Source organism: Falco peregrinus, chromosome 7 (assembly GCF_023634155.1).
Source record: "Falco peregrinus isolate bFalPer1 chromosome 7, bFalPer1.pri, whole genome shotgun sequence".
Taxonomy (NCBI): domain Eukaryota; kingdom Metazoa; phylum Chordata; class Aves; order Falconiformes; family Falconidae; genus Falco; species Falco peregrinus.
In genome coordinates this window covers 81,331,820-81,355,381 of record NC_073727.1, presented here as the reverse complement: position 1 = coordinate 81,355,381, position 23,562 = coordinate 81,331,820, and the positions used below count along the sequence as shown (strand labels likewise).

Sequence of the window (23,562 nt, the reverse complement as noted above, 5' to 3'; positions counted from 1 at the left end):
TAAAAAAAATTGCAATCTGCAAAATATAAATACTATATGCCCTGTAGCAGGGGTCCTCAAACTACAGCCCATGGGCCAGGTACAGCCCCCCAGGGTCCTCAATCCGGCCCCCGGTATTTACAGACCCCCCCGTGGGGGGTTGGGGGGGAAACCAAGCAGCCGCAGATGGCCTGCTGCCACTTCATCCGCACCGGCCCCCTAGTTAAAAAGTTTGAGGACCCCTGCCCTATACAAATACTCTGTCCTATGACTGAAGTTTTCCTTTAAAAATTATTTAAGTTTTTAAAAATTAGAAAGCACAATCTATGGTCTACTAAGATGGAAAACATTTGCACTTTGCCTGACAAGCACGAGGCTGTACCTGCAATTCCTCCTGCACAAAAGCACAACCAACACTTTTGAATTGTTCAGAGGTTCCATAAACCTCTGTTCTGGTTTCAGCTGTGATAGAGTTAATGCTCTTCTTTGTAGCTGATGCAGTGCTGTGTTTTGGATTTAGTACCAAAATGATGTTGAAAACACACTGATGTTTTTAGTTGTGGCTAGGCAATGCTTATTCTAAGTCAAGGACTTTTCAGTTTCTCAGGCCCTGCCAGCAAGAAGGCTGGAGGGGCACAAGAAATTGGGACAGGACAGCCGACCTACTTCAAAGGGATATTCCATACCATAAAATGTTGCGCTGGGTATATAAATGGGGGGAGTTGGCCAGGGCTGGCTGATCACCGCTCAGGGACTGGCTGGGCACTGCTCAGCGGGTGGTGAGGAACTGTATTGCGCATCACTTGGGTTTTTTCCTCTCCTTCCCTCTGGATTTTATTCCTCTCCCCTTCTCCCTCCTTTTCATTACAATTACTGTTGTTTTTATTATTGGGTTTTATTTTATTACAACTATTAAACTGTTCTTACTTCAACCTTTTTGAGGTAAAACTTCAAGTTTTACCTTTTTCCTGATTGTTCTCCTCACCCCTAGGGGGATGGGGTTTGGGGGCAGGCAGGGTGGGACAGGGGGAGTGAGCAAGGAGCTGGCTTGCTGGCTGGGTTTAATTGCTGGCTGGGGTTAAACCATGACAACCTCCAATCCATCATCTGCACACTCTGGCAACTCATAGCTCGTGTAAACGCGTATAGTTCATGACAAATGCATAAAAATCCCTTTACTGTAATAAATTATAAAACTCTTAACCCATTTAAAAAAGAAAATAAAACTGTGAGTTGTGCTAGTGAATTCAGTTGCAGCGAGATCTGTTCTATATCCAAAAAGCATATCCACAAACTAGACAGTCTTATAAGGATCCTAACTACCCTATGGGACTGGAGTAAAGGTTCATCTAGCCCTGTGCTTACCGTTCAGCAGTGGCCAGCGGTAGATGGTAGAACAGGGAACAGAGTAAGGACATACCCTCCTTACTTGATGTAATCACCAATTTAGACATTTCCTGAATCAGTGGCTGAATTTCAATCAAATTGTTCAATGATTATGTAGCCTCACAACAACTGATTAATAAAATCTCTGAATTCTTGTAATATATCATGAGAACAGTATGGGGGGGGTTGCCTTTTTTAGGCTTACTGCTTGAGAGTTTTACCACAGGTACTCAGCTCTTTTGTCTGAGAAAAGGTAATTGGTTTTCATTCATGACTGCTGGTGTTCTCAACTTTACAGATTTCTAAGATATGCACGGGAAAAAGTACCAGGCAATTATTAAATACTGTTTACAAGTGCAACCTGCCTGGTGGCTTTCGAAATGAAATCATGCCCCTGACCTATAATCGAGTCTGCTGCTTTTTTAATCGGGGAGACAGAAAACAGCTTATTTTAGCAACATGGTCAGCCATACGCAATCTAGCTCAAGGATACCAAGCTGCTGATGCTTCCACATACAGCTCCAACCTCCGCTTTCCCCATGTATACAATGCGGGAAGTAGTTCTGGGTTTCAGTACCACGGGTTTGCAACAGGGAGGAATATGCTGAAAGCACACATTGCTTCTTCATGTACAGAGTCTTCTAGTGAGAGCTAGGAGTTACTGCAAACGGCCTAACAGTTCACAATGCAGCCACAAATCATGAGGCTGCTTTCTTTCCTCTCATGCTAACTCAGATAATTTGTAGGGAAAACAATTTATGTATTAAAAAGATGACATTTGTTAGATCTTCAGACTTTTATCAAGGAAATGACAAGATTCCATTTATTTTTAAATTGTTTTCAATGACCATTTCCATCTAGAAAACGGTTTTCTGCTTTTGTCCCTTACTTGACAGGACATAAGGTAAGCTGCAATGAGTATTTTATTTCTTTAAACAAACATAAACCATGTTTATCAATATAATGATTAAACAAAAACCACAGAACAGTAATGTCTTTTTTTCGTTTTTAACTGCTTTGTTACTTCATTACTTTGCTTGTATAGATCATAGCTATATAGATATCATACACAGATCAAAACCTCAGGTATTAAGATTTTCAAATAACATCATATTAATTAACTAAATAGTAATGGTAATGCACAAGAGTAGTACCAAGTGTAATAGATGTATTTATTTTTACACCAAGATCTCCTTACAAGAAATTTTGCTTTGACAGTCATACAGTGTGACCTGTATGCGTGCATTATGAATCTTCCATAGTAACTTGGGAAGATGACAAGAAATACAGAGCACCTTACGGGAATTTCAAAAATAGCTTGCATCTGATACTCAGCAAAGTTCCAGGCAAAGTAACCTGGTTGGCTGCACCTAGACCACAGAATGCCATTTGGATACCTGTGCTAGTTTCACTGAGAAAGAGAGCAACTTAGTAAGAAGTACTTGCATTTGTGCAGTACCTCTATCTTTATTGTTATGAGTACAGAAAATCAGGACACTAAAAAAAATAAACAAAACAAAAACAAAACTGCCAGACAGTAAAACAGTGTTCCTCTACTTCATAGACAGCAAACCAAAATTATCAGTTTCTGGTTTATTGATCATCCAATCAAATTAACTACAGGTTCTTTTGCTTTCCAGTGCAGCATCTGTTTGTTCAAATCAGAAAGTATTTCATAGCTAGTATCAATATTAACACTTAAATAGCTCTACTTTTGTAACACTTTTTAAAAAATTTATGTAACGCTTTCTCCCAACTAAGGATTTTTAGAACATTAACTTGTTCTACAGCTGTATACCTGTTTTTAAAATATGCAACAACTTTTAAAGATAAACAGAAGTTTAAATGATTTTAAAATGTAACCCACCTTTAACGGAGTTAAGCATTTTTTTGTAGCAGAAGACAGAGTCAAGTCAGATTGATATGAATTGCAGTGACGTTTCTGTTGCACCTTTCTCTTAATTTCATATTCTGATTCTGATTCTGACTCTTCTGTGTTTTCCATTATACTGTCTAGGAGGGAAAACGCAAAAATGTTACAAAAAACGTCTATTCATATGCTTTAAAAATAAGTATCGCCTTATTTTTCACATTTTACACTAATGTGAACTAAACATAAACACCTTTTTAAACATCCAACAAACTACACTGCTTCAAGTTCTCATGATTTGTTGTATGAATAAGAAAAAATCCCCAAAGTAACTTCAAAAATCTTGTTTTACTAATACTATTTCAGTGTCTTTCGGTGACAATTTTAAGTCCAAAGCCTCCTCCTATTTGGAGGAGGCTTTGGACTTAAAAAGTCTATACTAACTTCACTACAACTACAATGGACTGTCCGCTACTGAAAATAGGAGATCTGCTACATTATGCTCATGGTAATTTTCACTAACGGACTGCTGGTAAGTGCATTCAGAATAACTGGAAATGTTCTGTGTCATTAGAATTTATTCCTTCAACACAAGACTCAGCAGTACAGTGAACTACACTGCTGTATCTTGTTTTTTATTGGGGCATTCACTGAAATACTGCAAGAACACTGGAACAAAGAAACCAATAAATTAACAATGTACAGAGTGAGATCTTCTTCTTAAGTAGTACAGTATGTTGTACAACAGTGCCTTAATTCGGTTTAATGTAAAAGTGCTATTTATACTCCCTAGTTTAATTGCGGTCTCCATACTGGAACTTTTTTTAAGTCTGTATTTTCTTAAATAGATATGAACACTTTTTCAATATACACACTGATAGTCTCACCAACTTCCTACTGTTAGAAGACATCTCAAAACTAAAGAATGAGTAATTTTCAACAAAGAAATAATAATAAGTGAGGTTTTTCTATGTTAATTTACTCTTGTGTAAGTAACTACTTGTGTGAACTGGTGAAGTTCTACTTAACATTAACCTAAAAACACACAGCAGAGTAACTGGTTAGCATAGATGGGTAAGCAGCTGAATAGCAAGTTTACAGACTGTTACCTGTACTGACAAAGCTCAAACACACAGAGTGATTTTTCTTTTCCAATTTCACAATTTCCACACCTCAAAGCAAACTTTATTTTCTCTTTTGCACCTCCATCAATGGCCCCTAACCAATTATGTAAGTGCATATTTCAGTTGAGGTACAGAGCAGTGCTAATGCTGGCTCTTCTACTCGCTACCTCAGAGCATGAATATACTTTGTACCCAGTGTTATTTACCATTTTGCACATACTAACAGTGCTACAGAAGTTCCTTGTCAATAATTGAAGAGAAGCTGAGGGCCTGGGCTCAGACTAGAAGATCTCGAGAGAACTGTTCTATCTCAATTCTATGACTTGAAATTTTTCCAATTTCAGTTGTTTTTAACATAACTGAAGCCTAATTTCAATTTAATTATAATGTGACTGATCAGGTTGCAGAAATCTGTCGAAAAGGGAAAAAATCCTCCCTTCATGCACAAACTTCTATAATCTAGAATAACATGATACAAGGATATAAACAGATATGCTAAAGGTTACACAAAGTTTGACAACACACCCACCCAAAGCAGGTATTCAAAAAATTATTCTGCTTAAAAGAAATGAAAACTCTAAACGTAACTTACCCACTCCTTGAGACCGTGGCAACCTAATGTGGTCTGCTTCTACTTTCTGAAGCTGAGGAGGGTATTCTTTTCTGCAAAATGAATTACATGTACAGTTGTTATTTTGACAGACACCATTATAATTTAGTCACAATTATACATGAGCAAATAAACCTGGAATGTATCTGAAAGCTATGAATAAATAACTTCTATTACATGCTATCTGCCCTTTTAAAAATAGTACCAGAACACTAGGAACAGCTACAGTAAAGGTCTCAGAAGTGTTTCTGATCTAAATCCCCTTTGACAGTAATCAAGAGTTCAGGAGTCTCTCACTTTCAGACCCAAGTCTTCAAAGACTGAAGCCTGCATTTCTTCCTCCTCATTCATGAAGACAGATACTTTTAAAGTCCAAAAATACAAACAACTGTTATTTTAATATTAAAGTAGATTCCATAAGTTCCACAACCTAAAAACAGGAAGAGAAGATGCAAAACAGAGGAAGGAGATCTGACGTCAAAAATTGTTGTGGCCAAAAAATAAAAAGAGCAACGCAGAAGAAGACATAGTTCCCATATGTTTGTTTTTAAAATATAATAATATAGACAAATTAGTGGATAATAAAGCTTTTTTAATAAATAATTTGCATAATACACGACACACAATTGCTGTGCAAATAATGGAACATAAAGCATTATAGTATGGTGATTTTTTCAGTCCCCCGAAAGACATTTTTAGTTTATACACTAGTGTGTCAAATCCTGCTACTACCAAATTAAGATTTCTGAAGCTCACGGCATCTCAGTTACTGTTTGTGGCACTTCTCTCTCTCAGCTGCCTTACCATGCTCTACAGCTGTAGAGTACCCCTCCTCTTGGAACAGAAGATGGCATGCACCTGAAACACAGGAAACCTTGCCAACAACTTCAGTGGAGAATGTTTTTATTGGCAAGTTAAGCCAGTGCACTGGGCTGTAAATGGGTCACACACATCCCATACTGCTGCCTCTGATTACAAGAGCATTAATCAACAGAAAGGGGGCAAAGAAAACAGATGTAGAGAGTAACATCTCAAACTACCAGCTAAATTTTGAGGACCCATCTGACAAAAAATTTGGCTACAGCTGAAGAGGACTTCAGCATCAGGCTTCAGGTTTTCTTTCTTTCAGCATAGCATTTCCTAATAAAACCTTTTTATTTTCTGCATTTCTAGATATTTTTCAGGGTTTCCCTACATTTTACTATTAATTAACACCTTTGAACAAGAACAATCTACGGCAGAGAGGACTGAAAAACAAGCATGGCTGGATTGCAACACAGAATGTAGAGATGGCACAACACCATGAGTGCCCACCAACTTATCACAGATCACAGATTAAGTAGTTTGTTAGTGATTGTGTCAAAGATGTTTCTGAAACAATCCTGCTCCCCAATTTTTTTTTTAATGTCTGCACAGACACAAACTGACCCAGTATCAGAAAGTCAACATGAATATTTGTTAGTAAGTTACATATATGATTTTTTTGAACGTTTTCTTTAAAAATTCAAATCACAAGGGATTACTTTGAAGACAGAATTGCTGGAAATATAATGGCAGAGCTCAAACTAATCACTGCATAATGAGAAGCTGCTGCTATTAAAACCAATGCTATTGACATTCTAAAGGGTAGAAATATCCCCTTTAAAGGAGATCTCAAAAATCTAAACTTTGCAGTGAGGATGCATGAGCTGTTGTCTGACATGTTATATTTATCTTCCAGTAGTGTTTAATAACAATAAGTCTTGTTTTGAATATAACCACTGTTAGAAAAATTATTTTGTGTAAAATGTTTTAAACATAAAACATTTAATTGATATTTAAGACAAGCAATATTCAAACTATTTGGCATTTAATCGAAAGCAATGAAAACGATATAGTAAATTTAAAATAGTAAAATTTCTTTTAAAATTTAGTTTGACAATTTGAAGTCTCTGGACGTTTGTAAGTTATTTTTCTTCTAAAAATTGTACAGGTTTGTATTACATTTTTAACACACAACATATATTTATGGTTTTTATTATGATAAATTCTTCACCATATATTGCTAAATAATTGACAATAAATTGTAATACAGTAGCATTATCTACCCTTGTCTGAATTTTGTGTTATCAGCATAGACCCACATTGATACTTATTAAATAGGCAAACACTTGCAAGAATACACAAGGGCTGGCATAAAATGAGCATCGATGATCTCCCGTAAGATTTCTACTCATATGCTTACCATCAACCGATAACCCTCAAATCTAAGCTAGGAAAAACAGCTCCAAGTCAACTGAGGCTTCCCAACACAGTTTAACCTGGTTACCAATGCAAGGTCAGATTAGAAACGAAGGCAAAGACAATTTTAAATAGTACTTGTAGATTTCATCAGGGGGGTGGGGGGGTGGGAATCCTTTCTTGGAGACACTAACAGCATTCCCACAAGAGGGCAGCAACTTGAAGCACCTCCTACTAGTGTCCTTTCCTGAAAAAAACCCACACAAACAAAAAGGCAGAGACCACCACCACAAAGGTTTTACAGGTGACAAAAGGAAGGTTCCCCTCTCAGCACAATGTCTCTTGCCATCTGAACAGCTGCAGATGCACTGACAACTTCTCCAATGAAGTACTTAGTACACTAAGCAGATTACTTGTGTGTGAGTGCAGGAACAGAATGGAAATTATAGGGTTTTTTTTTAAATCAAACATGACACCTATCTATAAAAGGGCTATTTGGAAAACAAAAAAATTCTTTTAGGAGATTAAAAAACATACAGCACTTCAAACCAAATGCTTTCCTGCTGTTAAATCCTAACTTAAACTAATAGCCTCCTGGTGCAAAAGGAATAAATGAGGGATCTAACAGCTAAACAGATCCAAGATGCAAGACTATCCCCATACTGTGTCTAACACAAAAAACAAGAAATACAATATTGACTGCTGTCCCACCATCCTAGCAAATATTACAAATATACAATGTTTTTTTGTCTGTTAGATCTCCTAAAAATATTTATGAAATTTAGGATTTTTCTTGAAGAACAAGGCTCCACACTCACAGATTAAATCATTTTAAGCATCTAATTTATTTCATCCATTATAAGCAGCTTTGATTTTAATACCTTGAAGTACAAGGGAGGTAGACTGTATCGGGTGAAAGCAACCTCAAGAAGTAGTGAAGCATCAAACAGCAAAACATTAATTACAATACCAAGAGAGATTAAGCTCTTACTGCAACAGACATAAAAATACTAGCATAGTCTGGACTGTGGAGAGTCCTCAACTTTTGATGCATCTTAACAGCTAAATGGTATAGCATTCTTGACTAAACATGTTTTGCCCAGACAGAATGTTGTCACTGATTTAGTATTTTCAGTACACATTCAGGATTAACTGTATTCAGGAATATGGATTACTGCCATATTCCTTTGCTGATGAAATTAGACCTTAATATCTTCACCTTGGGTTGGTAGACAGACTTCTGTGACACCCTCCAGCCAAAGTGAAATTTTCCTAACAAAATTTCTTCTCTAGAAAAGAAAAAGGGGAAGGGGAGCAGGGAGGACAGGGACAATAATTTCTGTCTATGCCAGAAAGGAATAAACCTGAAGAAACATCTGGATCTTGGAATTTAGGGTACAGTGCCGTCTGAGATCAGAACTTTGAAAACTACCCACAGTCCAGTATGAGCCACATCAAAAATACCATGTCATGTATCCACAAGGCTGCTCCAGCTCCTAACTTTGTCGAGGTGCACAGGCTCACACGAGCTGTGTTTAATGTGTATCCTGGCTCTTTGAGAGGCTGCCTTATTCAGCCCTTCCTCACTCTGCCTCTGTATACTACTATTCAGAGGTAGACCACCGCAGGTAGGCTGTTGGTTTCTACGTCACTACGCAAAAACAGTATAAAAGCATGCTGACAGGAAGCACCAAGCTGCTGAGGTGCGATTTAGCTTCCATGTGTCTTACAGGAAAAGCAGAGTATAAAAGGCAAAGGCTGAAAGAGAGAAGCAGCAGCACAGGGAGTTGGATTTTTAGTATGCAGGTTAGTAGCCCCATTTGGCCCAGAAAGTCAGGAGTTGCAGCCACACTTAGGATGGTAATGATTAAAACTAAATTTAGCAGCTCTTGCTTAAATCAGCTTCCCCTGCTAGGACGGCAACAAAAAAGCAGGGAAGGAAAAAAAGAACATATCCAGTAGCACTGAACAAAGAAGCAGCAGGTGTCACCAAGGGATCATTAAGATCACCAGCATGGAACTCTACCCTAGTCTTCCATGACATAGAATACCAAATTAAAAACATTAATAGCTGAATGGTTAACTAATAACATACACGCAGCACAAAGAAAAACAGGGAAAAGTACATTAACTCAAAGCACGGGCAGCAAGAGGATGATCAAATCACTTCTAAGGGTTCAAAACTAACGGATGAGTATCTCTTTTGGTATTTCTTTTAATAAATAACAAAAGGCAGTAAACCAGAAAGGCTTGATTTTACTACTGAATTTGAAATAAATCTAGAAAATCCTGAATTCACAAAGAACAGTTCTACACTAGATTTCTGTGTTATTTATATCATGATTGGTTAAACATTACATACACTGTTTAAACAATTCAACCTGATATCAAGCATATACTGCCAAAAACAACTACATAGACAAGGTATTTGCAAAAACTCAAAGAATTAGTTACCATCAACAAAACATTTCTACTAACATGAATTTGAGCTATACAGGAAGAAAAACAAATGTATGGTATTTCACATTGCTAACAAAATATTAAAGGCAGTAAAACAGATGCAAAATGAGTAAGAAATGAGCAATGAAAAACCAGTGTACCTGGCTTTGTTATAAATTTTCTGTTAATTGCTTCAACGTACACACTTCATGAACAGAATGTACACAGCAATGCAATAAAAACCTTTCATGTTATTCAAACCAAGCTGAGATGACAAGAATGAAAGCTCTTAGACACCCTACTAAGATATACTTCAGATCCATTCTATTACACAAAATATGCTGCTCTATGAAAAGAATTAGCAGTGATTTCTTAAATTCCAGAGAAAGTTCAAAATTCTCTATTTTCACATTGGATATATAAATAGATGGATAAATTTCCAGTGGAAATGTAGCCAAAGTTCACATTAACATGTCATTATTTAGAGATGGATGTAAAGGTCCTTTTTTAGTAAAAGGGAACAAATGGACCACAAAACCAAAACAAAAACAACTAGCCCCCCTCCTCACACATGAGCAGATATGATTGACTGGATTTAATATTCTTTAACTAGCATTGATAAAGCACTCAGTTAATTTTCTTAATGCTCATTGCCATGCTCAAACAGTAAGCTTACCTTTCCTTTTGGTCCAGATTGCTTAAAATATGAAAAAAGAAAAAAAACCGTAAGATGCAAAGCCCCACATGTGCTGCACATCACTAAATTCAAAAGTTATTCAACTGTTTCATGGTCTCTTGCGCTCACTAGACTAGTTTTCAAATAAGCATTATTATTTTTCACAGCATTTTTGTAACAGTAATTATAAACACACAAACAAATGTTACTTCACAGACAGTGGTTTAAATACTACATTGTCTTGCCTCTTTTTCAATGTGTAAAATTTCATTAATTCTGATCTCATCCTGGACATCTTGCTTAATTCACTGCAATGTAGAACCTGACACGACAGAATCCCAATACATGAATTAAGACGAAGCCTCATTTCCAATCCCTGATTGCCATGCAAAAGATAAAACAAATTTACGTAACACATTGCTTCCAACTATTCAAAAAATATTTCAGTGTCTAAATTAAGAAAAAATATTCAGAAAGCATTACTTAAAATATTTAGGAGACCACATGCAATCAGCTACTGGATAGAAAAGGATAAACAGAAGCAACTGGCCTCCTCCTGAGGTTTTGGCTAAAAAGAATCTCCAAAAATATTTAAAGATTAGGGCCACTAGTTCCAGAAGTGTCTCCTTTAACATCAGTGAATGTAGCTGATGCTCACAACTCAGGTCCTTCGTATACAAAGACTGATACAAAAACAGATCTAAGTAAGCACAGCAGGCAGACAACTTGAAAACAGTATCTTTCTCTCTCCTGCCTTTTCAAAACTTGCAATAGGGAATGCTGCAAGCTTTTAATCTATGTGCCTTTTCCTACCAAACATCAAAAGCCTAACAAACTTATGTCATATATGCATTACACCAACAGTATTCTAAAACAAAACAAACTGTTTCCTGTTTTACTTTAGCCAAATTAAACAGAGTGATAATATTACAGAGTAATATAAACTCAATTCTCCTTTCCTTTTCACGAACAGAACACTCACAAGAATAGAGCAAACTCTCCCTCTGTTACCCTGAGGAATGGCAGGACTGAGAGTAAACCAGGTAAGAAGGTAACTGTGATAATCCTACAGAGTTCAGTATGAAAACACATTCAGTCTCCACAGTGCTCTGGGAAGAGAGTAAAAGGAATTAAAAACTCAGTGTGACCCCTGCAACTTAGACTAGGGTGGGGCTGATCAGCCAACGCTGCATGGAAGTGGGGAAAAATTGCTTCGAACTGGAGCTAGCCTTTACAAACAATAAACATTGGTTTTGTGTGCATCACATTTGAGTTTGTAAATTCAGTCAGATCCAAACCATGTCCATATGGAACCACACCCAGTATCTTTGCATCCTTCGCACAGTTAATACATAACTTCAATTAACTGTTTACAGGTGCTGTAAAGAATCACAACTGTCAATAATTGTAAATTCTAATGCTAAGGAAACTTAAAGGCAGGAAAAAAACTTCCAGAATGCCTGATACTGTACGCTGTCATTATTACATCAGATGCTTCACTTGCTTGTTTTAAAATCCCATATTAATATAATGCATTTAAAACAATTCTCACCTTTACATCTCAAAAAGATTAAAAAACGAGAATCTGGACAGATCCAGGAATTATAATGAGCAGGCAGTGTCTCTACAAATTGCTTCATGCAGCTCATGCATAAGATTTGTTAGACATGCTGTACATACATGCCATTCCAATGCCAAGTCTTAGAGAACAGCCAGTCAGTAGCATAAGACAGAACTATATATCCATTGAATGAAGCAAAATAGTTTGAACCATCTTCAATACTAGGCTAAGCTATCTCTGAAAAATCTGTTGTATCACAAATTAGCAAATTTTAATTTCAACCCCAGACTCCACTAGAAAAAACATGAATAAATTTTATCAAAATATTATTTTTCAATGCCCAATTTTGTTGTACTGGAGACCTATATTTTAAATATGAATGCAACAGTCAAAATTGAAATTAACATGCATGTGCAAAAAAGTTGGAGATCGAGTACACATCACAAGCTCCAAATTCAACCTGATAAAGAGATCACAACTGAGTTTTATAATTAGCTTGCCCCATGTGACACCATCCCCACCCAAAGAACCCAGTAATGTCAGTGTCGGAGACTCAATCTGCTCAAAACTAACTTAATAATGCTTTTATTTTTTGTTATCCTTTTAATAATCCACTGCAGATTTAAGAACAATATATTAGGTCATTTAAAACTATTTCCCCCATGTTATTACTGATCACCATACCATAAAACAACTCTACGAATGCATACAATATAAAAGATGACAACTTTGTGTTGCCTGTAAATTGGCGTAGGAAAAAAAACCAAACACCTTAGGACTCAATTTCCATGGTACCAGCTTTGCTTTGTGTCGATATACACCTAGAATTTTATTCTTGGTTTGCCACTCACATTTTCTGCGTATACTCATCTCTCAGAAGAAACCACCAGAATTTACTTTTAAACTTAACTATCATCTAAAGTCAGTAAAAACCAGCAAAGAATGTTAAAAAAATATCACACAACTGAAAATACATGGCCAAAAAAAATACCCACATTCTATGCAATGGTATTTTGTATTAGGAACAGTTTAAAATAGTCCTATTTTAGTTATTTATTCTAACCACCATTGTCTTCTCATTCATAAACCTATGTTTTCCATATCAAGTAGCCTTAAGATCCTCCTTTTTTTTTTTTTTTTTTTAAAGAAGTATGATAGGAGGCCATGTCCTATCAATTTTCAGTCCCCTAACTCAGAAAAAAGGTTTAGAAGCTTTTTAAAAGTAGCCAATCAAGTCAACTGGCAAAAGACACTGGAATTAAATACCCTTTGCACAGTTCCTCTGTAAAGCTCACCCTCAAGTCAATTAGATCACGCTGGTTCTGACATCCTCCAGTAGCAAAGCATTGCTTGGAACTGTTATGACTATTTCCTGCCTTTGAAACTTCAAAAATATTTTTAGCTTAGGAGTTAACTGTCTGTTGTTGACATAAATTAACTACAATAACAATCCTAAAAGAAACATTCAAGATGACTACTATCCAATTACTTCATGCAATATTCAGCTTCCCTGTATTATGCATTAGTTTTCTTTCTTCATGTCACACATACAAAGTTGCTTTTTTCTCCCCCACATTACACTGAAGCCTTAGAAAAGAAGCAAGTCCCACAGATGAGAAAGGCAAGCAGGCAAGTCTAACATCTCCTCAAGAGTACGAGTCTCCAGCGCGGACTCTCTTGTGTGCTGAAGCAGCCTGTGACATTTAAGTAGGTAAGATGAACTGGCTGTTTCAAAGAACCATCTCACAACAAAGCTTAATTAAGTACACTAATATTGTTAAGGTCAACATTCAGAGATCCATGAAAGAGCCATCTCGCATGAAGAATTCTGCTTACTTCAGATCACTTTAATTAGCACTGCCGACCAAGATTTTATCCCTTAGAATTACCAAAAAAACCAAACAACCCTCCCCCAAAAAAACCACAAAAAGTGAAAGGTAAGGGCATAATGCTTAGAGATGCCCCATGCTTTCCTCGACAGAACACTGATATTTTTAAAAGGACTGCATGTAAGAAGAAAAGAACACAGCTGGTTCACATTAGTATATGTGCTTTGTTTTTCTGAAGATAGCAAATCGAAGTGAGGGAAGTGGAATGAAAAAGCGGATGATGTCAGCGTATGATCCCATCATCCCAAAAAATCTACTCTGAAAAACAGAAGAAAAAAGGGGGCAGAAGAAAGCGGCTACAAAATGCTGACAGGATGAAGCATTCATGTGGGCTAGTGGAAATCCATGAAATTCATAGGTAAAAAACCAGCTCTGAACAGACGAACTCTGAAAGAAAAATCTTTAAAGCAATGGTTAGCTCACATGTTTGTGACACACGTCAGGTGTGAAAAGCCTGTAACAAAAATTTAAAAACCCTGCAATTTAATAAGTTTTCAAAACAGTACATTTAATTCAGCAAGTTTCCAGTCGTTTCTTCTAACAACTACTTACATAAATGCAAAACCTTGCTTCTGTTTGATGTTCCAGTTTGTATGTTTTATGCTGTATTTACATATGATCATTAACCTTTAGATGGATCTTACACAAGCTGAGGTTGGTGTGAATTAGTATTTGATGATCCTGTTGTCAGTTACGTGAATTTCTACCACATACTATGTCCATTTCAAAGTATTTTCTAAACATATTTGCATTAGCAGGTGCTCTCCTACTGAATACGTGCCATAATATGCTTTAAAACTAGCGAATTCTAAGATTATATAACAGTAACTCCTAAATGTTAAGTTTTATGAAACTTCCGTAATTAAGATCAAAGCTCATGATCAAGAATGCACCACGACAACATACAAAACCAGAAAGGACTTTTTACAATGGGAACATTTGGCAAAACAACTGCACTTAGTCTTACCTTTGGGCTGCTGTTTTTACTACTGCTGTCTGTGCATGTGCATGGTGAAAACGTCTACCATGTACCACAGTTACAGGACAAGACATATTCTGAGCATTTTCACTGCAAACATACAGAGAAATGGTTTAAGAAAAGACTCTGGTGTACTTGTACATTGTCTTAACTAAAAATTGTGGTGTCCAGATTTTACAATAACAGCCACACAAAATGAAAAATCAACAAAGTATTTCTGGATCAATAATACAACTTGTTATGATCTTTTGACAGGCATAAAAACAGACAAAAAAGGTAAAGATTTTTTAAAATGTTATCACCACCCAAAACACTGCAAACCAGCTCTTTTACTCAACCCCATCACTACAAAAGGACACTGCTTTTTTAAATCAATTATGAACATTTATAATTAATTTTTTATTCCCATCCCTACATTAAGGCATAATACTAAACTTCTTTAGTATGACTTAGAGGGCATAACATTTGAACAGATTTAATTACACATTCAGAAATTTCCCTCATCTTATTAATCGTAAGTGAAAATAAATGCAGGAAATTTAGAGATGTAAAACAGCTCATAACTGAAACACCACAATGCATCTCGAAAAAAAAAGGATTTTCAGGTGCTCAAGTATCTCAGCAGGACTCTGCGCAGAGTATATTCACCAATGTCTTTTAGAATTTCTTTGGTTTTTTCATTTGTTGCCTTTTGACACTTTAATCTCATTACTACATAATGTAGTTCTGGAGAGATTACTCACCATTATCCTCTCTAATAAAAGCTTATACAAAGTAGATCAATAATACAGTACTCGTTCGAAGATCATTAGACCCTAACAATTATCCTGCACACTTCTAAGACACGACACATAATACTGGATTTGAAATGCTCAAAAAACATGCAACTTTTAACAGACAGCATGTTGATAATGCAAACTGTACATGGCTCAAATTTTGCTTGCAAAACTGCTTGGAAATTTCAACTGCACTAAATAAAATCATGTGAAAGAGCACTCTGACTGATTAATAGTATTTCTCAGGAGTATTATTCAGCAAAAGTTTTGCTCCTACCATTTGTCCTGTTATGAACAATGAAAAGAACTGAAGTACCAAAATTCCTCAAAAAGCTGATGACCCATTCCTAATCCTTCTTTTATATTCCCCCAAAAGATGAAAGTGAGCAAACTGCTAGCTTGCTTTTTCATTTCTTTTCAGCTTAGCATTACAAACCCTTTGGGGAGCCTTATATCAAGTATCGTAACTCAGCATTAGAAGCTTTCAGAGCATTTCTGACTGATCGTAAGATGACCATTATGATCTGGCTGATCATAACCATAAATATAGTAGAACAAGACTTACTAAAAGCAACCAAATGGTAAAACTCTCTTTTCTGGAATACAAAGTTCAGAAACATCATCGATGTTCTAAGTTAACAGTTCAACTTCCTCAAAACTAAGCTAACCGTATCCCATTCAAACACCAATCTCTTGAAAGTAACCGCATCATGTTTCCACGTCAGGACTATACAACTCCAGCTGGTCAGTCATCATCCAGACAAATTTACAGTGAACCTTCTGCTTAATGTTGTCACCTGAGAAATAAGAAGCTGACTGCTACTTGCCCTAAGCATTTTAGGGTGTCTCAAATCCTCTATGGCTTCCATTTTAATGTCTTTGAAAGAGATGCTAGATAAGAAAAAGCAGAGTGCAGGAATAGATTCTCAAATCCTTGAGACTGAAGGAGTTTAAAGAAGCAAGCAAGTCTGTAAAAACACCTATCTCATGTTTTAGCATTTTATTTGTTGAATCTGAGCTTTGCCAAACTATCATGATTGGAAAACTTAAGTTTTGTGCCCCCACAGAACAAAAAAACCGTTAAGCAGTACTACTGCTTTCTGCCTCACACTCAAGTAGGTGCTGGAATTGAATATTGCATCCTGCTAGGCGATCAGATTTGAGTCAAAGACAACTGTTCTAGACAGCATGCTCATATGGCACCAGATATGCTTCCAAGCAGGACAGCTGTAAAAAAAATGAATCTGCTCAATGATCCTGTTCTTTGAACAGAACAAACCCAGAGCAGACAATCACCAGAAAAATTAATCATAAACTCCAAGCAAGTGGCTAAATGGGCACATCCAAATTGAAAACTCTGTTTGCAAGTTTCAGCACAGTTTCAGGAAAATTAACATACAATATTAAAACCAGCGTGATGTAGCAGTCAGAAAGTTCCTTCAAAGAACTATTCCAGAAGTCTCAAAGAACTTACAATATAATAACGATTTATGCCTCTTTGACGTGATCTCAGAAACCACAGAATAATTTGAAGTCTAGACTGACAAAAACAAAGTTATACTATCACACTGTATCAGCTGATCCCAGGAACTTCTTAAGACCAAAAGATTCAAAAGGCAAGGCACAGAAGAATTTTGCACTAGGCAAAGGGATGGATCTGGAAGTAACGGAAGGATGATGTTTCAGGAACAGATGACCAACTCCAACTCCATTGATTGCTGTTCATCAAATAACTTTTTTGGGTTTGTTTTTTTTAATGAAATGCTACAAAAAAACCCAACAAACTAAAAGGGACTTAATAATGTGAGAAATTTTGATACACGTTATTGAAAACTAGCAAAGATAAAAGCAATTTAAACTAGGACTTTATGATTAAAAAAAACAAAACAAAACAAAACTACTAGGGTTAAGTTAACAGTTTGATACTGGATTTCCTTAACTAGGTAACAGATGATAACTTTTAGGTTGGTTTAAACTTTTTTACACGCAAGTGGGTATTATACAAGGAAAATTTCTTCTCACTGTCCTGGCATATCCCTTCCTCCTATCACTCATTCCCTGAATTTTAGAGAATACTGTATTACTATAATACTAATTTGAGTCAAGCCCCACCAATCCGAGGAGTTTTTAATCCCTATTCTGCAGACAAAGTGGACAAAAAGATACCTCCACTTCATGACAAAAATTACCAAGAACAGCTCAAGAATCTCAAGTATCTACCTGATCTGATCTTGTTGTACTTAATCTGGCAGGTTAGCTGCATGATCAAGCTTCACCATCTTCTCTAGTTGAAGAGTCCAAATATTGAAAGTGTAACTCTTAAGCACCTTCCACGCTGCAGGTAAAAGTGCCCGCACCACCAATCTTCATATAGACAGTGACCGGCTAACAAACCTTTATTGATTTGGGGATTTTGTTGTGATACATGTGTTACGAAAGATATAATGGTATCACAGTTAAGTTTTTAAATCAAGATAATCACTTATAGCATAATCACATTTCCAAGCAGATTTAGTGACCAAAATCTGAAAAGGAGTTAAATAATGTTGGTAGTATGAGTTTTAATCAAGCAAGTGTTTACAGCTGTCACAGTGGCCTACACACATCCATTATTCCCAACTAAATTCCTTCATTAATAACAGTTTATTAAGGAGAATGTGTAAACTTATATTTTCCAGTTAAATTTAGCATGCAGCTCAGTACTAGACAGAAGGTGGATACCTGCTTTCAAAGTAGATATGTGACCTTTAAGTAAGTTAACATACATGTATCAGATTTTACTTTTTTTAGTTGAATTTTATAAATCACCCCAAGTCTTAGGTTTACAATGTAGTATTTGTCAACAGAAGGCAGTCCCAATATAAGTAACAGAATGTCTGAACAAAATGCTTAGACCATCTGAAAACACCTCAGCAATTACTTTAAAACCAAAATAAAACTCACATACCTTTCTGGAACTTAAGAAAAAAACCCAACATACACAGTCAAATATGACTGTTTTAATAGAAAAGGGAGAAAAATTACATAGTAAGGTTGGATTTCGCTAAAAATCCCACAGCCAGACAGAGGAACATCATATCAGCATGCAGGAATTAAGACAAGAACATCCCTCACACAGCTACGTGTGGGTAAGGTATTTGATGACTGGCCCAAGTATAGCCAGATATCTTAGGAACTTTTCCTTCCTGTAAAGGTAATCAAATTAAGTGCACTTTAGCAATATGAAACACTCCCAGAGAAAGTTTCATGAATGTACCACTTTTTATTATATGCTCAATAAAAGAGATCAGTCTGTTTACAAGCTAGGGACGGTACTAACAAGCAAGTACAGCACTGAATGCTTAAACACTCAATCTTGTGTTTAACACAAACACTTGTGACGATCTCAAGCTATCATGTAAAAGTACGGATATTTGCTGAATCCTTTAAGAGAATAGTCTGTGACACCTAAATCAAATGATATCTTGCAGTAGGGAAAACAGAAAATGCATCCTGAATTCACCTTGGCAATTCAGAGTCAAGGAAAGAAGAAATTCTTGATGGGGATGTTAGAAATACTCTTCTACCTGCTAGCACTATACAGAGGAAACAACAGCACGTGCAAACATTGGTAAGGCACCGACAAGTATGCCAGTGAATGCTCTATTTTAATAATCTTCTGCTATTTTACTAATGTGCTATTTAACATTTTGGTAGAGGAAAGACCTTAACAATCTAGTTTTCTGTCTTTGCTCAGAAGCACAGAACAGCATAGCTTCTTAAAATGCACAGCATATAATGTAAACGTACAAGTTCTGTTCATATAACATTGATCTATATCAATGACCAAGTAGGTAAGTAAACATAAAACTAAATGTAGTACCTCAGTTTCTTGCTATTTCCCATCATGTTGAGGCCAATTGAGTTCCCTTTAAAAAGTCTCAAGCTTCCAGCTCTGCCTCGCCTTGCATATGTTTTTAGGGAATCACCACTGGTGCCGACAGCTCCAGGTCGACAACGAAGTGACTGTAACAACAGAATTCACATATATTAAAATACCTGTATAAAAGTTATAAAGAAAAAGTGATTACAAAATATTTACATAAATATTACTTTAGCTTCATTTTCAGACTGCTTTTGTACCAGATTTCACGTAAAATATATCCCACCTACACCCTTACTCACTGACATTCCTTACCAAACAAAAAAATCAGTATTTCCAAGTACTGTGAAGCATCTTGCAGTTGTAAACTATTTCAGTATACATGAAAAAATACAAAAAGCATGGGGTTTGCCTACTTATCTTCTCCTTTTATACACACACACATACATATATATGCATACAAAATCTGGCAGTTTTTAAATCAAGACAATCACTTACAGCATAATCTATACTGGTTGGTTTAGACTTTTGTAATATATATTTGCCAAATAAAATATGAATCCCCACAACAGTAAGCAATCAAGGGATATAATGATTAGTGATAGCTGTCTAAACTTAAAACTAGTTATTCGTGTCTGTATTTTCAGGATACTATACAAACCAACAAGATCTATACAAATAAGAGGAACAAAAACATTAAGGATAGGTAGATACACAGCTGGAGCATATGTTGCTAAATCAACACAAACTTTTATTTTGTAATACTGCACAGATGACTATGCAGCATTATTTAAGAACCTAGCTAGCTTTAAAGACACATTTTCACCATGAGATAAACAGTCTACTTACCTTTCTTTCTTCATTGGGACTGAAAGGCCCATCACTGTCATCTATGCTGAGCAGATTTGCCTCACTAGATAGGTGTGAGAGAAAAAAGCAGATACATTGGAATGCCACAGAGCACTAGCAAAACATTTAAAACACAAATGGCTTTTTTTTCCTCTTTAAATTTAGATGTATCACATACACATTTTATGTATATGCCTAAAACAATAGGAACAATAATGGACAATGTAGTGATCCAGATGTATTATGTGAACCTCAGCTTCACAATGTACATCAAATTGTTTCACAAAATGCAAAATTAACACAATGTTATTAATTAGAAATAGAGAAAACTACTGAACCTTCAATATTGTTATGGCAATATTACTGGCATTGTGAATAAGGCTATACAAGATTCTATTCGAATTGAGTCAAATACTACATCAACCTATAAAGCACAGTCTTAGTTTGTTCATGCATAACAATGTTCAAGTATGAGGTTTAAAACTGCAAACTTCACAATGCTTTAGGAGAACTGACATATAACTAAATTTTATCCCATAGCAATTACTGCCAAAATACGTCTTCCTAAAACTAGCATACTCAGATTGGCTCAACTGCTCATTAAAACATGGGGTTTTACTACTTTTATGTCTGTAATCTTCAACTTTGTGGAAGAAGATACAAAAAAAGAAAGCCACCACATGATACTGTGAAAACATACTTTTTTAAGTAAAAGGCAATTACCCTCAAATAATCTTAAGTATTTAAATTAAAACCCAAATCATACATTTTATATTGATAGCAGATAGATTAGGCTAACACATTCCTGCTTCCAGGAGAAACAACCTGCAGATAACCCCGTCTCATCAATCCTGATCTCGTCTCTTGGCCCCAACAAAATAATGCAACTTTTAGACAACTTTTAATTTCATGGTTTTTTGGGTTTTAATTAATATAATTCAGGGAGAAATTACTTCATTCAAGCAGTTATGCCAGGAGTTCCAAGGGAACACCTACACAAGAGAAACAATGATGGAGATGAAGGTGGAAACATTTCTCAGCTGCAGGTATGACATGTTGACTGCAATATAGTGATTTTAGCTCAGTACCCACCCCACACCCCAATTTCCTAAAAACATCCATGCACAAGATTTCCCTTCACATTACAATTTATTCCTCTACCTTATGCAATACCAATATCCCTACATCACAGAAAAGAGAAAAAAGTTCTTGACTCATAGGGTGAGAACTGCAGTCCCTGAAACTTCAGGATATAAGATGGTGCATACAGTTGGTTTTGATACGGGAAGAATGATGTAAATGTCAACACAGCCAGTGGCACTGCTGTTTTTTCCTTTCTTTTACAGACCACAACAATTCTAGGTGTGTAATGGTAAAACGAACAGCGCAGTGGATCATCACTAATTTGCAATATAAAGTGTAACAAAGAGTGTACTTGTACTTCTATACAGACTATCCATGGATATTAAAATTTTAAAATACTGTAACTTTTTTTTAAACTCTCTTTAACAGATTCTTTTTTCAAGTAAGGCTTACAGAGCTTTCTCAACTCTTCATCAGAAGACAATAATTTTAACAATTTCATAAATTTTCCAGAACCTAAAGAATAAACAAAACCCTGCAGCACAGACACAAATAGTACCTACAGTACCTGTAGCTCTGGCATTCACCTACTGTGTTGACCTAGCCAGATCATTTCACCTCTAGATACATTTTCCTTCTTCAGCTCCAGCTTGAATAAAAAATCATGACCATTTTCAAAATGCTCTTGCACACTGCCTGTATTTTTAGAGCTCCAAAATGCCACAATACTGCAACGATTTTAACACAGGCCGTTTCGATGGGTGAGATGAGAAGGTAAAAGACTGAAAATGAAGAAAGCACTGAAAAAATCCTCAAATCAAACTGAACTATAACAATTTTTATGATGCAACTAAGATGACATGACTAGAAAAATATGTGGGAATTGGATGTTTTAAAAAAGTTAGTATTTTTAGATTTTAAGGAATGCAAAGCATATGCATCAGTATCAGAATGACTGTTTTTTCAGAGAGCAGAATACATAGCAACTGAGTAATGTCTATTTGCTCATGTACCACATACTTATAGTTGCCTGCTTAAAAGATGCAATTTATACAGTGAAAAAAAACCCTGACACTATACAGCACTCCCACATATCAGACAGTAACAGGTTTAAGACTACTGGAATGAAACCTCAGTGGTCTTGCTGGGAGGAGGCAAACTTCCACACTTTGTTGCTTTTAGCCAAAGAATGAGAGAGATTTTCACATTAGAACAATAATTCCTAGCTTTTCAATAATTTTCAGTAAAAATATTGAAAATCATGTATTTTCAGTAATTCAATAATTTTCAATTAATAACTAAATATTCAATAAATAACAAAAACCTAAAAATAGCAAAAGAAAATTAAGCCTTTACTAAAATGGGGGGGGGGGACGGGGGACGGGGGGGGGACAGACAGAAGTATTTTAGGTAAACAGAGTTATTTCCAAAGGGGAGTTCACAACTACGCATCCAAATTTAAGTATTGAACAAGAAAAAAAAAAATATTCTACTTACCCATCTCTCATCACTTACCATCTGTTTGATGTTTTAAAACATTAAGCACTATGCAATACCTGGTTAGATAACTCAGTTTAAGACACAATGTTTTACTGCCATCTACAAGCAACCCAAACTTTAAACCTCTGTTGATCACTGAGGTTACACTCCAATAAGCTGCAATATTTCTATGAACTACCAATTGATCCAGTCACATTTCAAATATAAACTGGAATTTCTTTCTGAAAACTCTTACATATTTTCCCCTCACAGCACACTGTGTACATTCTTTATTTTAAATTACATTAAACAAAGTCCTCATATCAGAGGCACAGGAGAAGTAGTGGTATAATTCAACTTATGCACAATGCCATCCCATTAAAACTAACCTTAACTGAAACTGCTAAAAAATAAGAACTGAGGTTCTGAACAAAAAGTTTATTAATTTAAAGGCTATAGTGCCCTACTAACAGGGTCACAAAAGAATCACAGGATCATAGAATCATCTAATATTTAGGTTGGAAAAGATCTTTGAGATCATCAAGTCCAACATTAACTCAGGACTGCCAAGTCCATCACTAAACCATGCTGCTAAAGCAGCGCATCTACATGTTTTTTTAAACACCTTCAGTGACGGTAATTCTACCACCTCCCTGGGCAGCCTGTTCCAAAGCTTGACCACACTTGAAGAGAAGAAATTTTCCTAATATCCAAATAATCCAATAAAATTCAAAAATAATTCAAATAATCCAATGTCTAAAAGAAGTATAAAACACCTAT

At 35.9% G+C, this 23,562-nt stretch overlaps 1 protein-coding gene across 3 annotated transcripts in view; it reads right to left on the bottom strand.

Moving 5' to 3' along the window:
• SENP6 (SUMO specific peptidase 6) overlaps positions 1–23,562 on the bottom strand; it is a 90,773-nt gene that overhangs the window by 34,365 nt on the left and 32,846 nt on the right. For 2 of the 3 annotated variants that reach the window (XM_027790747.2, XM_055809915.1), the window contains exons 3-8: positions 20,221–20,284; positions 19,372–19,514; positions 14,722–14,823; positions 10,305–10,325; positions 4,952–5,022; positions 3,233–3,378 (exon numbers count right to left, since the gene is read on the bottom strand). In XM_027790747.2, coding sequence (XP_027646548.1) covers positions 3,233–3,378; positions 4,952–5,022; positions 10,305–10,325; positions 14,722–14,823; positions 19,372–19,514; positions 20,221–20,284 — 547 coding nt within the window. The remainder of the gene's footprint in view (positions 1–3,232; positions 3,379–4,951; positions 5,023–10,304; positions 10,326–14,721; positions 14,824–19,371; positions 19,515–20,220; positions 20,285–23,562) is intronic. The other variant, XM_055809917.1, reaches the window with a different exon arrangement.